Genomic DNA, 14,577 nt, shown 5'->3' on the forward strand with positions numbered 1-14,577 from the left:
TATTTCAGGTTTTCTTCTGCCACTTTTCAGTCAGAGTATGAAATGAAAACTCTTAATTTTCATTTTAGTTTATTCTAGCAGTAGTTTTAGGAGGCGAAGACAACGGTGACGACAAAATGACCAACAACATAACGAAGTAACATCAATAACAAGGACAAGAATAACCACAGGTGACAAAGGATGTCAAAGACCAAAATAATGACAGAATCTTAAAAGGCAGTAAGAATAGAAATGTTGAATTTTTGGAAACAACAAGAAAACAAAACGGTGTTTCTACAAACAACAAAGGAAATGTATTGTAACTTTTCAAATTGAAGTTTTTCGATGTTCACAGTTCCAAAGTCAACAGCAAATACTTTGAAATATACTTCAACCTTTTTCTCCGACTCCTGAGTACCTTTCTCCGATTAAGAGTTTGAGAGTATGGGAAAATTTTGGTTTATTTCAGCAGAATTGTAGGAAGCGTTGAAAATGATGAAGGTGGCCAATGCCATAATGAAGTAACAAGGATGACAACAACCACAGGCGTAACTAATGATGACAAGGACAAAATAATGGCAGAATATGAAGTTAGCAAACTAACGAGATATTTACAAAAACAATTACAGCACAACAAAGACAACGACCAAAGACCTTTGTAACAGCACTGGTGTAGTGCTATCAAAATAACAAGGGGGGCTCTTGCACATCATGTTGCTAAAAACAATAAAAAAAGTAGAAATTGATTATATTTTGGCATTAAAAAGGGTGCTCAGCTCCCTAGGCCTCCCTAACACTGTACCACTTGCTTCGAAGTCAATGCGAAGGATAACAATGATGAGAACTTCACCTTTTTAGCTTGATGCTGTACACAATTTCGACTGGCAATAAAATGCTTTAAAACTCTCAAATTCTACGATATTAAAAGCCGTTGCAATTCACTAGATATATTACAAAGAATCATTACATATGTTTACTTTAGCTTAAAATGTGTGACTACATTAATTCATGGCTCGGAATTTTACAACACAACCTTATTTCTAAAGTATTCGTCATATTGTCTATTTACATCTTCCACAATTTTCATAATTTCAGGATCTAGCTCAAACATCCTCGAAGGAATTGTCAGCTGATTAGCCTTATATTGTAGATGATCTCGTTGTAGCTTCGACCTCTCGTAATCTTCTAATTCTTCACTTATTTTTATATATTTCTGATGGATTTTGTCAAGATGTTTCTCAATTTCACATCCAGAGATGTCATTGCAAAAAAATCCTGAGTCCACATCGTCAATTATTCTTGATGAATCCTTAGACCTTTCAGTTCTTAATTCGCCACTTTTATCGCTGTCACATGAGTTCTCGGAGCAACTCAAATTGCTATCGTCCTCAAGTTCGCTTTCGTCATGTTCGGAACGACATTTGCTCGCGCATAATCGTGAGCTCTCGTTGCCAGAGTCTTCGTTAATCGTAGGAAAAGGGCTATCACCAGCAAGAGACTGGTTGCTGCTATTATCAACCCATTGCTTCTGCTCATTCAATATGTGATTTGATAACGAGGTCATACCTGCAGCAATGGCTTTGACGTCATCATGCAAAACGTAAATCGAGGTTTCAAGTGATTCTTGGCACTGAATGCCCATATCTCGTACTTCAACAGCTAAATTTTCAGTCTGTGTGCCTCTTTCGTTGACCAAATGTTCTTCCGCTACTTGTAAGGCCCCGATCGCCTTTTTAACTTTCCCAAGATCGCCACTCAATTTTCGACAACGTTTTCTTAAAACTATATTTTCTTCGGCCAGTTTCGAGCATTTTTCGTTTGTCACTTGCACGCTCTCTTCTAATGTGACACAGATTTGGCACTCTTCTGCAGCCTGAGCCACGTCGCATTTGTGATTTTCAAGCCTTTCTTGCAGCTTTACTTTCTCTTCATTCAGTTCCTGTAGGCGGTACTCAAATATACTCTTCAATTCTCGGAGTGTTTTCTTATTGATATCTTGAAATTTGAAGGCCAAATTCTTTAAAGCACGCTCTTTTTGTATTTCCAGCATAGCCTGCATATTTCGTTTATCCTCGGCTGCCAGCCATACTTGTTCCTCTAATTCTGCGATCCTGTCTTTTAATTCCCCATTAATCTTAGTCAAATCCGGGTTGTCATCCCTCAAGGCGACGTTCGCCTCGGCACATTCCTCTGGTGAATGCATCACATCAGTCCACCTATCCACCGCAGCATCCTCTAAAGTAACTCCGCTTACACTTACTGCATTACTGCCACTTGAAAGACTTTCAAACGAGCGTGTTTCTCCTTTATTTCCCATCTGATCGGACACGAACTCTCCCCGGCCTTTTTCTGATGAATCTACTTCAGCTGCTGCAGCCAAGATCTCTTCTTCAGTTTTATCTTCAAAAGTATCTTGTGCACCAACAAAAGTATCTTCAAAGTTATTAGACAAGGTTATTTGATCCAATTGACATACATCGTCTGTAATCTCTTCAGAATTTATTTCTTGGTTGTTTGGTTTCTTCTCTATCGCTTCATCGTCAAAAGTAACTTTTTTCGTGGAATATTTCACACTATTAGTAGAATCATTCAATTCATTTCCATTAGAGTCTGTGTCTTTAATAATTGTACATGGCAATTCAGAAGATGAATTGAATTCCCGGCTAGAGCCTTCTTTCGGGTTAGACTCATCCTCGTCGACATAAACGAAAATTTCCTCTCCACTATCCTGTGAATCATCTTCAGGAAGGCTCAACTCGCGTTTTCTCTCAACCATAACTGAATCCTTCGTTACTTGTTCAGATTTAAGTGCAAAGTTTTCCGTAACATCCGTTTTTATACTAGAGTCACCCTGTGCATCTGAAGTCCCCGTGTTGTTGTTGTGGTTATCAAAAGATTCTAATTTCGACTGCAAGTTCGCTATATGATTTTTCATTGCTGAAATCTGCCTCGCCTGCTCCATGTTCCGTATTCGCTCCCACGAATCTTCATCAGTGTCAGTGAATGGCTGAGAGCATTGAGTCTGAAACAGAGCGATATTGAATCAAATAAAGAAGTCATAAGGAGACAAAGAAATACAAAAAGATGATAACGTACTAATAAAAATAACATCGACGTAGAGAAACCACACGCCTTTTCGGGAAACACACGATTAGATGGCACGAGTTAAACAACTGGAAACGTAGCAACAGCTTATCGAAACCTTTTTAGAAGGCGATACAGTTTTCATTTTGTGAGAACAAGATTAGATCTTAAAATGACAAGACTAAAGTTGAGAGCCATATTCAAGCCATAGGGAAGGGCTAAATATCCTTATTTTATAAATTAACAGAAAAGGAAACATATCTCAAAATTCACAGTATTCATTTTTTGATGACCAACAGAAAACCTGTTTTCAACCAGTTTACGCTAACATAGGAGAGTCGTTAGTGGCTCAAGTACAACAACAACAGAATATTTCTTGAAGAAAGGGGTCCAGTACAGATTACATTGAGGCAAACTGTCTCAAACATACATTGAAGAATGAAATTCAAAACAATCATGGTTTAATGTTAAGGGAGATAGGATAGTGTAAATCTAAAACCAATCGATCAAATGCTAAAATGTTTTCAAGGGGATATGAACACAGGTCCTCTTTGACAGCTATTGTTTATTGCACAAAATAATTCGTTGACTTCTTGGCAAGATATATCGTGGAAAACGCCAAAGATGAAAGTTCATGTTATAAATCTCTAATAGTGTCAAACGCATGCCTATCCTGTACCCTGCAAGGTAAACGACAACTGCACCATGGTATGTGTTATGACCGGGCAGATACGAACAGAAACAGACGTGTCTCTAGTGCATATTCGCCATTAGAAAACACATGTGCCTCTACAGATGTGCCATCTAACATGACATCAAATGCGCACTAACAATTCCCCACGTTACGTATGGTTCAACAGCATCAAAATAAACTCTACGGCTTTGGACTCACATGTTTTCAGTAAAGTAACTTCCTTAACGTCCAACATACATTTTCAAATCATACTACCCGTCTGATATCGATCATACATACCAAACAAGGTGTTGTGAAGAATCCCCGTATATTAATGTACACTATAAATCGATCACACAGCCTTCAAACGTATGTACATATGAACATGAATGCGTAATTCTCACAAGCTTGACCCCAGTTCTGTTGCTCGGTGTAAACCATAAAAACATTCCAATTTACAAAAGAGTTTAGCTACATCAAGACAGCTTGGAGGCCACAAAATCCAACTGAAACACGAGCTTCGTACAACCGTGTCAGCACCATGACGATTTCCATCTGGTCCCTTTCAAATTCACAGACCCTGATTAACATTTGTATGCATGTCGATCATGGCAAAATCCAAAGACTGGCATTTCAAACAACGATTGTTACAGTCGAATAACAACACTGCGGCTACGCAAACAGGTTTTGTATGAATTCGAGCTTATCGATGGTATGCAAAACATAAAGAATTAGCGAATTCCTTGAAGAATATTGTTTTTCTTTTCTCGGCAATCTCATAGCGCCTATTACAAATTGCTTAGCTGTGAAAGAAAGTATTTGTAAATTTACTTTCATAGCCGTAAAGAAAAGATAAGTTAAAAAAGCTTTGATGGTGCATTCAAAATTGGCGAGGGTGACGGTTAAGCTTGATTATAAATAGACGATATTAGAAGATGTTCAGAAGTAAGATTCATAAGTTAGGCAGGGCAAATAGTACTGGATGGTCTAATAAAAGAGATAAGAGAGTATGGTTTAATAAAACCAAACTTTTTTCATTTGGCGTCTATGATGCTGCCAATAGCAATCTGAGCAATGAACTAGGAATGTTTTTTATGGCGTAAATAATAAGTTACAATGGAACAAATATCCACCTTTTGAAGCAAGCAAGCAACTTCTAGGATAAAAAAAGCTAAATGAAGAGATTAAATGACCCATTTCCCTCGAAGTCAATTTCCTAAGCAGTATTTCTGCCATAATTCTTCATGTGGTAGCTACTCTTGACAACAAATATTCCAATATCAAGATACAAGAAAACATGCAAAAATTTCTGCTTATGCTGAAGACGTTTTACGCATGTTTTCGTGAAGAGTGAAGCTTTCATGGAATTCAATGATCTACAATGTTAATTTTTCCTTGGAGGGACTACACAAACCCAAAGTTTTCCTAACGACTAACGTTAAAGGCATTGGACATGCATAAGTACAGCGAATCCAAAATTAACTTAGGCCAATTTGATCAGAGCACGCGCACAAGAAAGGTATTGAAAACCTCTACGATTTCACCGATTTGCAGAAAGGCGGAAATTGTTCACGTGTTACTCTCTGTGTGCAATTTGATTGGTCAACCGCTCGTGGTCAAGTGGCTGTAAGCCACTTTTACCTGTGTCCAATGCCTTTAAAACGCAGAAGTGACCAACTAACAACCTTTAAGTGGTTTCTACAAGTATAGGAACAGCTGCAAAAAATAGAATGGTGTTTTCCAATTTGATTTAGGTGAGTCTCTACAAATTACGAAGAAAGCTAACCTGCATATATGCTGCCATGCGAAGGTGAAGTATTTTCACGTGAATAAATAATGTGCTCTTAAAAGAGGGCACACTAAATAAATTATTTAAAATGGGCTATGCATGGAGTTTGGAACGTAGAAATGTTTAGATCATTCTAACCCTTAAACAGAACCCTTAAACAGCAAGAGGCTTTAAAAAATTCAGGCATGTTTACCTCCTGGTATTTGAGAAACAAAATAGCAATGTTGGGATGGCATAAGTAGTTTGTCATAATGGAAAAAATATCCAGCTCTTTGAACCAAGTGTTAGAATGGAAGAACGCAGATATAGATAATTCATTGCATCAAGCTATTTTATCACACATGTTTCATCTCTATCTATTCCACAAATTAAGCCCTGCATCATAATAAAGACTTACCTCTGTTGGTAAATCTACTCAACTTTAGATGCAAAGAAAAACATTTCCATAAAATCCCATCATATCCACAGTATATTGAGCTTCTAGTGACTTCTCATAATTAACTCCCAAAAGACACCAAACGTTTGTGAATGATGAAGATTCCTAGGACATCGTGCAGAAAAGCAGATCGACACTCTGCCTTAAAGACAGCCACAAGTTACCTGCGTTGATTTTGAGCAAAAGAAAAGTCTGTTCTAGTTTACAAAGGTAGTGCTGAATGGATTGATTACTATTGCAGGTTGGTCCATTTAAATGATAGTTTTTAATCCCGTCATTTTATCAAGGGACGCGTTTTACTTTGTAAACATATTTTGTGTAGACTTTCTCAGTTAGTGACGTATTTGCTGACAAGTCCTTTTGAAGAGGTTTTCTTTTGACTAAGGGTTTACTGTCTTTTAAAGGACTCGCAGACGGGTTGATACAGGTTGTTCATACCACGATACGGTTGATCATAAAAATCTCTTGGGGGCAGAAAGCGCCCTTCACTTAGAGCTTTCACGATTTCGAGCAAATTTCCACCATATTTCAAGCAGATTAAAGGTAATCTACAAGATATAATCAAGTAATAAGGAAAATTTACGTGAAAAGGGCAGTTTTTGTACCTGACAACCCTCCAACCTACGCCAATAACTTTATCTTGAGAGGAAGATGTTTTCTTTTACAGTTCACGATATTGACTAAAGACAGTCTTTATACCACAAAACAATTGACTACAACTGATAGCAATAAAGGGGTTGGAAGAAATTGATTCCCCCTACAGAACCTAAATGTGGCTAACCTTAAGTCTACTTGAAGAGTAACAAAGAAGGATTTGAAAAAGGAATAGTAGCAAGATCCAATCAAATCTAAAAACGAGAAGAACAGCTAAAGTACGACCAAAAACGTTCTAAAGAGATAAAGGGAGCATGGAGAAACTGAGCTTCTTTCACCATATCACCAACGAGATTCCCCCTGTGGTTCAAGAACTAGTTGCCTCTGATTTTGCAAAATTTAAAAAGATTCATTAACGAATAAATTCTAAAAGGCTTTGAGCAGGTGGCGTCAATGAACAGGCGGCTGCCACTGTTAACTTCATAACAATACCAATCGACATTCGGCAAAGGACGGGCCTTATTTGAATATACGGCAGCAATCTACCCACGTCGAGAACTTAACCGCAACAAGCTGCACCGCGTGCATACTGATAACAGAAAAACATATTGTGCTTTGCAGATAATGTACTTTCTCCTTGTGAGTTCACAATTCTGTTCAAAATAGCAGCAATATAGCGCAAGATAGGTAAAGCACCTGTAACCACTATATTCTAGCGTGTCTTAAGCTTTTTCCACTGGAGGACTTAAAAACACGATAGATACTGATATCTGTAGGTCACATGTCTATCTCCCTGCGCAGAGAAGAAAACTTCTAGCTTATAATAAAACAAAAGAGGAGGATTTTAGATAATCTGAGAGAAGCAAAAATACTTTGGTATTCGGTTTAAAAGTCAAGAACGCGCTCTATCATTATCTGCAAAATGTTTCGTTAGAGCAAGTGTCACAGTAACTAGAAATTCCTTCATTCACATTCTCTTCCCGTGCAAGGTCGCTTAAAAGTCCACGGGAACATTTATCTTTACAAACACATTCACTAACGAAATGGGAAAAGAAAGCGTATGCTGTAATTGGCACTTCATAGAGGAAGAAAAATATTGTATGAAAGAAAGAGTAAGAGGAACAAAGTGGAAGAGTTGATTCAAGGAACCTGGCGACCCCTGGGAAATTTTCCATACAGCAAGATCTTTATGGCTAGGGTAAATGAAGCGAGGAAATATGCAGATACAGAGATTCCACTATAGCTTACATTGGCGTGCGACAAAGAACTAACGTAACATAAGATCTTTTAAACGGCAATAGTGAGGCAAGGCAATATATTAATCTGTTACTACTCTTGAATGTATTCAGTTTTTCAAGAAGAAAATTAGAAACTTTTCCCCTGTGAGTTTCTAAAAAAAGCGATTACCAACGTAAAAAGCAAATAAAAGCAGGAGGAGATCTGTACAATAGGGGAGGCCTAACAGAGAGTTTGGCTTAGGCATTCAAGCGGAGGACTGCCCACTGAATCAGGTTCCTGGCGAGGAAATCAATGGCTTTCCATTTCAAATGGCAAATTGCAAGAAAATTCATATTAATGAGTGAAACACGATGAATAAAAATCAACATCCTTTACTTTTCTGTATTGCATTTTATATAAATGATTCAACACCGAATGATAGCTGCGACTACGTCAAACGGCCATCCATTGATATTACAGACGTTGGAGCTGAATATCAATGTGTCCAACAAACATAATAAGAAATTGCTTGAAATTTAGGTGTTTCACACAAACAACCTGCATAAGTTGTTAAGTGCTGTAATTGCTTATCAAAACAGGTTGTTGCATCGAGGCTAGTGATGATCTCCAAACCTCATTCTGAGTTTTAAATTTCGACGACATCATTAAAGTATTTTGGTAAGAGCATTTTCAGCTCAAGTACTTAAAAACTTTTGTGAACCAAGCCTAATGAGTTTCCAGCTGTTTCTGCTATCGTGGACAGTAAATTTGACTTGTACGGGCGGAGGATGCGTAAAATTTAACAGGGGAAATGGCCCTCAAAGGGGGCTATTAAAGGGAACATTGGCACATTTTTGGCAGGAAAACAAAACAAAATTTAAAGGTTTCAGCCTGCAGGGGACTTGGGAAAATGGTAACTTGTCCGGGTCATGCAATTTTTCTGAAGCGGAGTTCACGGACAAAAAATTTCTCACGGGAGACGGTTTTCACGGGGTTTGTTACACAGGGTTGTTTTATCTACCATGCTTGATCGTACCATAGAATTCAAACTTTGCATGTCTAGTCTGTGAACACAGTAGCTTTTTACCCTGGGTTCCAAGACGTCAAGTGGGAAATAGGGTGCTGCAGGAGACGCTCTGGAACCCAGGGTAATAGCTTTTATATCATTCGATTATCTATTTTCGTTTGCTGCCATAATTACATGCTGTTTTTTGTCCTTTTCATTGTATCTATGTTCATGTTTGGTACTTTTCATGTCCTAGTTACTGGGAGAGGCATATTAACTTGGGGCATTTTCAAATTTGGGGAAGGGAATCGGCTGGTTGAAGAAACACTAGGGGAGATAAAAAACATTCGATGATCTATGAAGAAGGCCTATCTATGAAGTCAAATAGGAACATCCTTTATAGATTTCTTGTTACTAGGGCTTTATTAGTTCCCATCAACAAACTATGAAATAGCAGGGGAATATTTCTAGAAATAGAGAGAGAATAGGCAGAATGGCACTGCAGTTAGTCAGATAGATGAAGAATCTTACTATATGAATGATGCTAATAAACTCATGAACGGCGAATCTTGAAGTCAGGATTATCCAGTGTCCATTTTAGAGGTTGGGTTTCATCCATTACATCGATGATTCTCAAATAGCGTTGGCCACAGAAAATTAGGATATCATGTCTCAGAATTTTGATTTGTAATTGCATCACTATTGTGGCAATAAAAGGTGCTATTGATTGTGATGGTGAAATTCTTATCAGCCCCCCCCCCCCCAATTCTACACTGTGCGGGTATTTTGGTTCATTTTAATGCTAAACATTACATATCTTGTGTTAGAGAGAAATGGGATAGAGAGAAGTAAAAAGTTAGGTAGCGAGTAGTGGCTTCCAAGTGAATCGACAGATGCAGAATACCGCCCGCACTGCACGATAAATCATAAGTAAATATTGATATTGCAAAAATAAGAATAATAAAAAATAGACTTCAAGGTTCAGCTCATCTGGTACAGCTGGTTGAGTCAAAAAGATCAACATAGTGGATCATATTACCACATGTTTCGAGTAAATCAACTTAATTTCCAAACACAGGGCAAAATACCTTGATGCAATGTAAATTTTTCCAGGAGCCGTCTCTTCAAGCATAATAAAGAAAATGTTTTCTGTCTTCTACAGATGATTTACAATCTGACAACTACCCTTTGCAAAGTGATGCAAAATCGATGCCATATAGGAAGTGTCCTGATAACCGCAAAGACAAATGGATAGGCAGAACGCACTGCTTATACTTTCTATGCAGCTATGCTTCTCCCAATTGAGTCGCACGTTGCATTAACGTCGATGTTCGTGTGTTTACGCTCCATAATGCTCCAAATCCTGGGCGTACACGAAAAAATAGTCTTATTGTTAACAAAACTGAAGTCACAGGCTTAAGTAAAACAGGAAGGAGGAAGCACAGTAGCAAAGCTTACCTTGGAGCTGTGCTTATCTCGCTTGTGTTCTGTTGACTTGCTCTTATCAGCCTTCCATCTGAAGAACTTTCGCACTATCTTGCTGCTTTTCTTCTTAGGTGTTGCGGGTTTATCCATCTTTAGATAATCAAAGCTACGGGCAAACGGCTCCTATTGCTCACAAATCGGCCTAGATTGAAAATATGAAACAAATCAAGCTGTAACTGAGCTGTCTATTGTCAGGAAGGATATATTTTTCAAAACCTTTCCAAAGATCGATAATTAAATGAGCCATATACAATCCGCCGTATTAAGAATCCTGAAATGAAACAAACCTCCAAGGGTAGCGGCTAATGGCCGCGCGGTTTTCTTTAAGCGGACATGTAGACCCTGAAACCGTCGGAGGACCCCGCCGTTGATCATTGAAAAGCAGAATGTACTGTAGATAACAAAAACTCAACATTGAGTCAGGTAGGGGGTTGGGAGGGTGGGGTGGGGGTAATGTGTCAAACACTAACAAGTCCCAGGGTGTGAATGGAATTTCGTACGATGTTGAAAGTTCGGCTACAACTTGAAATCTGTCGCAGTCAACAACCAACGCAAACGTGCTTGTGAAAAAAAAATTGACAACAATAAATTTAAGCGTAGCGATCACACACGATACGCGCTTGTGACAACAGCCTCTGGCTCTTGACATCGTTTCAAGAGGCAACTCACCGAGAGAGGCGCTTGAAACTAGATAGTTACTCTTTGAACGTGAAAGCTTCACCATTTTCCCAATTTTATCAGATTTTACGTTTTCATGCGTAAAACCTTCTATTTAGACCCTTAGCTTGAATCTAAATAATATAATTTTTAACTATAATCTGGAATAAGGAATATTATTTGTAAAATATCAAATACCATTCTACAAGTATTCCTTTGGGGTGGAACAGAAAATGGCACAGACTCCCCTAAGCTTAACAGCAAACAGAGTTAGATAAGGAAGGGAATTGATACAACACGGATTTGAGGGGTGACCAAATTGTGGTTATTCGAATATTTGTGCTGGTATTAGGGTGCCTCAACAAGTTCATAAAATATTTTGAGAACGAAACGGTAGGTACTCATAACCCCATTTTCAGCAGAACTCTCCCCTCTCTATGTACAAAGTTCAGAATTCTGCTCTGTCGGATGAAACACCAAGGTGCACATAAACTTATTTTTACTTTTTTGTAGACAGCAAGAATTTTCCAAACCCATTTCAATAAACATGATTGGGAGCTGTAGGTCAGCTGTGGGGCTGAAATTTCAATTTCGAATCACTTGCATGAAATTATACGCTACTTGCTTGCTGCTCATCCCTTCTGTTCTCTAATAAGTTCATACACCAAGGCTAGACAGGGTACAGTTGGGTTTCCAAAGACATACTAATGGAAAAGTCCCAGTCCCAACCTGGTGCTTGTACTGTTGCTTGCCTAAATATAAAAAAACACACTCATAGGAAGGAAAGCCCGTTTCTAGCGTCCTGTTTAAAGCAAAACAAAAACCTAGCTTCCACCTTCAGGACCCACATGATAATCCGCAGATTGAAAAATCTATAAGAAAAAATCTTACCTACATTTGGCACCAGGCGGGGCATTATACCCCGACGCACATTCTTAATAAGCAGTCGGCTTGCTGACAGAACCATACATTTTTCTGTTTCCTCAAAAGGCAGTATCATAAAAAGGTAAGAAGAGTACAATTTGTTGAAATTTGTATATTTGAACTGTTTACATACCTTGGTGACATCTTGCTCGAAGGAAAAAAATTGTCATGGGCCTTTCTCATATCAAACAGTAGCTTGAAGTTTTTGTCTTCAGTCCCCTTTCTTTAGAAATATTTCACCATTTCTGTTGAGATTTGCTCTTATAATTCGGTTTAAGTCTGAGTTTGAAATCATGCCGAATTCTCGTCGAGGCATGCATCTCTTTCAAAAGTTGCGATAAACCTTCTCTTGAACATAAATAAACAGAACGTTTACAAAACGAACAGTCTGATCAAATGATGCGAAAATTAGGACGTTACACGAATATTTAGAGTCTTTCATCGAAATTAATCACAGTAATGGTCTCTATTCCTTTACGTACATTTAAAAATTCTCAAAAGACGCCGAATCAATAACGACTCTTCTTATGGTGTATTTTACTTTTTTGGGAAGTTGAATTACATGAACATTATAATGTTAAAAAACTAAAACGTTTCAACTAGGGGAGGTTTAAAACAACATAGAAAATTGCTATGATATAAGGAAAAGCAAAGTAGCAAATGGACAGAGCATAGAAAACTTCAAGTAAGAAACATCAAATTTTCGATTGAGAGATGTTATAGGATGTTTCGAGCGAAGTTCTGATAAGAAATAGCAAAGATAGGACAGACAAGTTGTGTGAAGGCCTTTTGAAGAATAAGACACAACGTGTTATAACAGACACATGAATAGAGCCAGTTGTTCTTTGAAGAGAGACAGAGATAGTTGAGAAGCCAAGGAAAAAAGTTGACAATCGCCATCTGCTCGAAAGCTTAAAGTTTCAAGGCCTTGGTTCCCAGTTATCATCATGAACCCAGGAAGCAAGGAAACCTGGCTGAAGGCGTTTGCTAAGAAAGCCAGTTCGTTATGTTATTTTTGGGCGGGCTGTTGAAAATCATAAACTAATGTTTTGTACTAATTAATGACTGGAAATAATAAAACATGAAATTGAGCAGGATCAATATTTACGGAGCAGCGATATAATATCTTTAGTCTTAGAATTCAAATATTTGAACAGAAAAGCCGCGGAGTATAAAACAAGCCACGAGGTGGATCATTTTCAACGCGCGGCATAGCGACAAGCCGAAAATTTGTGAAACTAACCGCAGCGGGTCCGAGCCGCTCATCCTTTCGATTCATTTTACAGGTTGGAAAGGTATATAAATTCTTGACATTGTTCATGCAATTCATGAAACCACAGATAAGTCCTCATTGAAACCAGATTAATCGCGTTAGTTGAATTTCAAGAGGCATTTGTCCTTGTTCAGAGCATTGACTGTTATTCACCTATACTGCTACCTGTCGCTCCCGACATAGGACCGCAACAAACAAAAACAACAGCATTTTCTTAATAGGAATGTGTTTGTATTTGACAACAGGGGTTCAAGGGATGACGAATTTATATTTCTTACAAGGCCTAAATTGCAAATTTCAGGCCAGCTAAAACAGGCTGTGATAAGTCGATAGCAAAATTAACTGTTTATGTTGTTATAATCAAAATATAAGTTTAATTTTCAGTCAATTGGTGGACAGGAAGAATCCGGATAGGTATCATGTTTTGCTGGATCTCATATTTGTAGGAGAGCGTTCCCTGACCCTAAGCGACCTATGATTCATTTATGCATTCAAAAAACTCCTTGACATGTATGACACGAGGTTAGTCGGATTATCCTGAACCGGATTCTTCAGCTTGGCCCAGTCAATCTTCTTCTCAAGTAATTGGCAATTTTGTTTCCCTGGTAACAGGGTATGACATTTATGAGGTCGAGGACACACTCTCCGTCGCAAAGGCTGTGGCAGCAACCAACCTTTTTGTCAGGGCTAATTATCAGGGCTAGAATCAGTTGCCAACAAACGCCTCTGCGATGGAGTGTCGAGGATAGGAAAGGAAGAACGATCCATGTGCTACTAAAATATGGACTGTCTACCCTCAAACATAGGTTTACAATAATCCTTTAGATATATAAACATTTGGTTTGGTCGAGACAAAACTTATATTCGTGCTTTTTTTGTCTTGTGTCGCACATGGCAGATGAATAAAAACAGATAAAATATGAATTAAAAGCAAACCATAGGGCGAGATGAATTCAAATCAACGCTGGAAAACGATGGAAATACTTGAAATTCGCACAAGGAATCGAACGATGATGAACATTACAAAGTAGATTGAACTTCTGTGACATTGTAAGCTTAGTTGTGTTAGAAAATTAAGTGATCGCTAATTAGCGTTATACTTCCTTCTTTATAAAGCCCGTTAGGACGTCTCTTGACAGCAAAAAAATTTAAAGATTTCTAGTGACATCGTCTCTCGTTTCAAAACTTAGCACTGGAGTCAAATCCCAAAAGTTTACAATGAGAAACAGAGGAAACTCCAATGACAAAAACAGAAGATAACTCAAGGTAACAAACGGTAAAATAACATAACAATACATAACATAACAATACATAACTTAACATAACATATAACATAACATAACATAACATACATAACATAACATAACATAACATAACTTAACATAAGATAACGTAAGATAACATAAGATAACATAAGATAACATAAGATAACATAAGATAACATAAGATAACATAAGAT

The 14,577-nt window shown here is 37.9% G+C and overlaps 1 protein-coding gene across 4 annotated transcripts; it reads right to left on the reverse strand.

The window, feature by feature from the left end:
* Positions 1 to 209: 209 nt before the first annotated feature.
* LOC135694544 (uncharacterized) lies at positions 210 to 14,420 on the reverse strand. 4 transcript variants are annotated; one of them, XM_065213336.2, is made up of 3 exons: positions 11,979 to 14,420; positions 10,238 to 10,406; positions 210 to 3,001 (listed from the first exon to the last, which is right to left on the reverse strand). In XM_065213336.2, the coding sequence occupies exons 2-3, from the start codon at positions 10,352 to 10,354 to the stop codon at positions 1,001 to 1,003; spliced, it is 2,118 nt and encodes a 705-aa protein (XP_065069408.2). In that variant the 5' UTR covers positions 10,355 to 10,406; positions 11,979 to 14,420; the 3' UTR covers positions 210 to 1,000. The 4 variants fall into 4 exon arrangements, with proteins under 4 accessions (XP_065069408.2, XP_065069410.2, XP_065069411.2 ...); XM_065213338.2 differs by lacking the exons at positions 10,238 to 10,406; positions 11,979 to 14,420 and adding an exon at positions 5,923 to 10,199; XM_065213339.2 differs by lacking the exons at positions 10,238 to 10,406; positions 11,979 to 14,420 and adding an exon at positions 4,037 to 5,913.
* Positions 14,421 to 14,577: the final 157 nt, after the last annotated feature.

The sequence above is a fragment of the Rhopilema esculentum genome, chromosome 8 (genome assembly GCF_057945365.1).
Source record: "Rhopilema esculentum isolate cy_ngs chromosome 8, ASM5794536v1, whole genome shotgun sequence".
NCBI lineage: Eukaryota > Metazoa > Cnidaria > Scyphozoa > Rhizostomeae > Rhizostomatidae > Rhopilema > Rhopilema esculentum.

Excerpts from the sequence above, each read along its gene's own strand:
- LOC135694544 (XM_065213336.2), bottom strand. The coding sequence starts at position 10,354 with ATGGATAAACCCGCAACACCTAAGAAGAAAAGCAGCAAGATAGTGCGA. Across the intron at positions 3,002-10,237 it reads GAGATAAGCACAGCTCCAAG|ACTCAATGCTCTCAGCCATT; the intron begins GTAAGCTTTGCT and ends GCTCTGTTTCAG.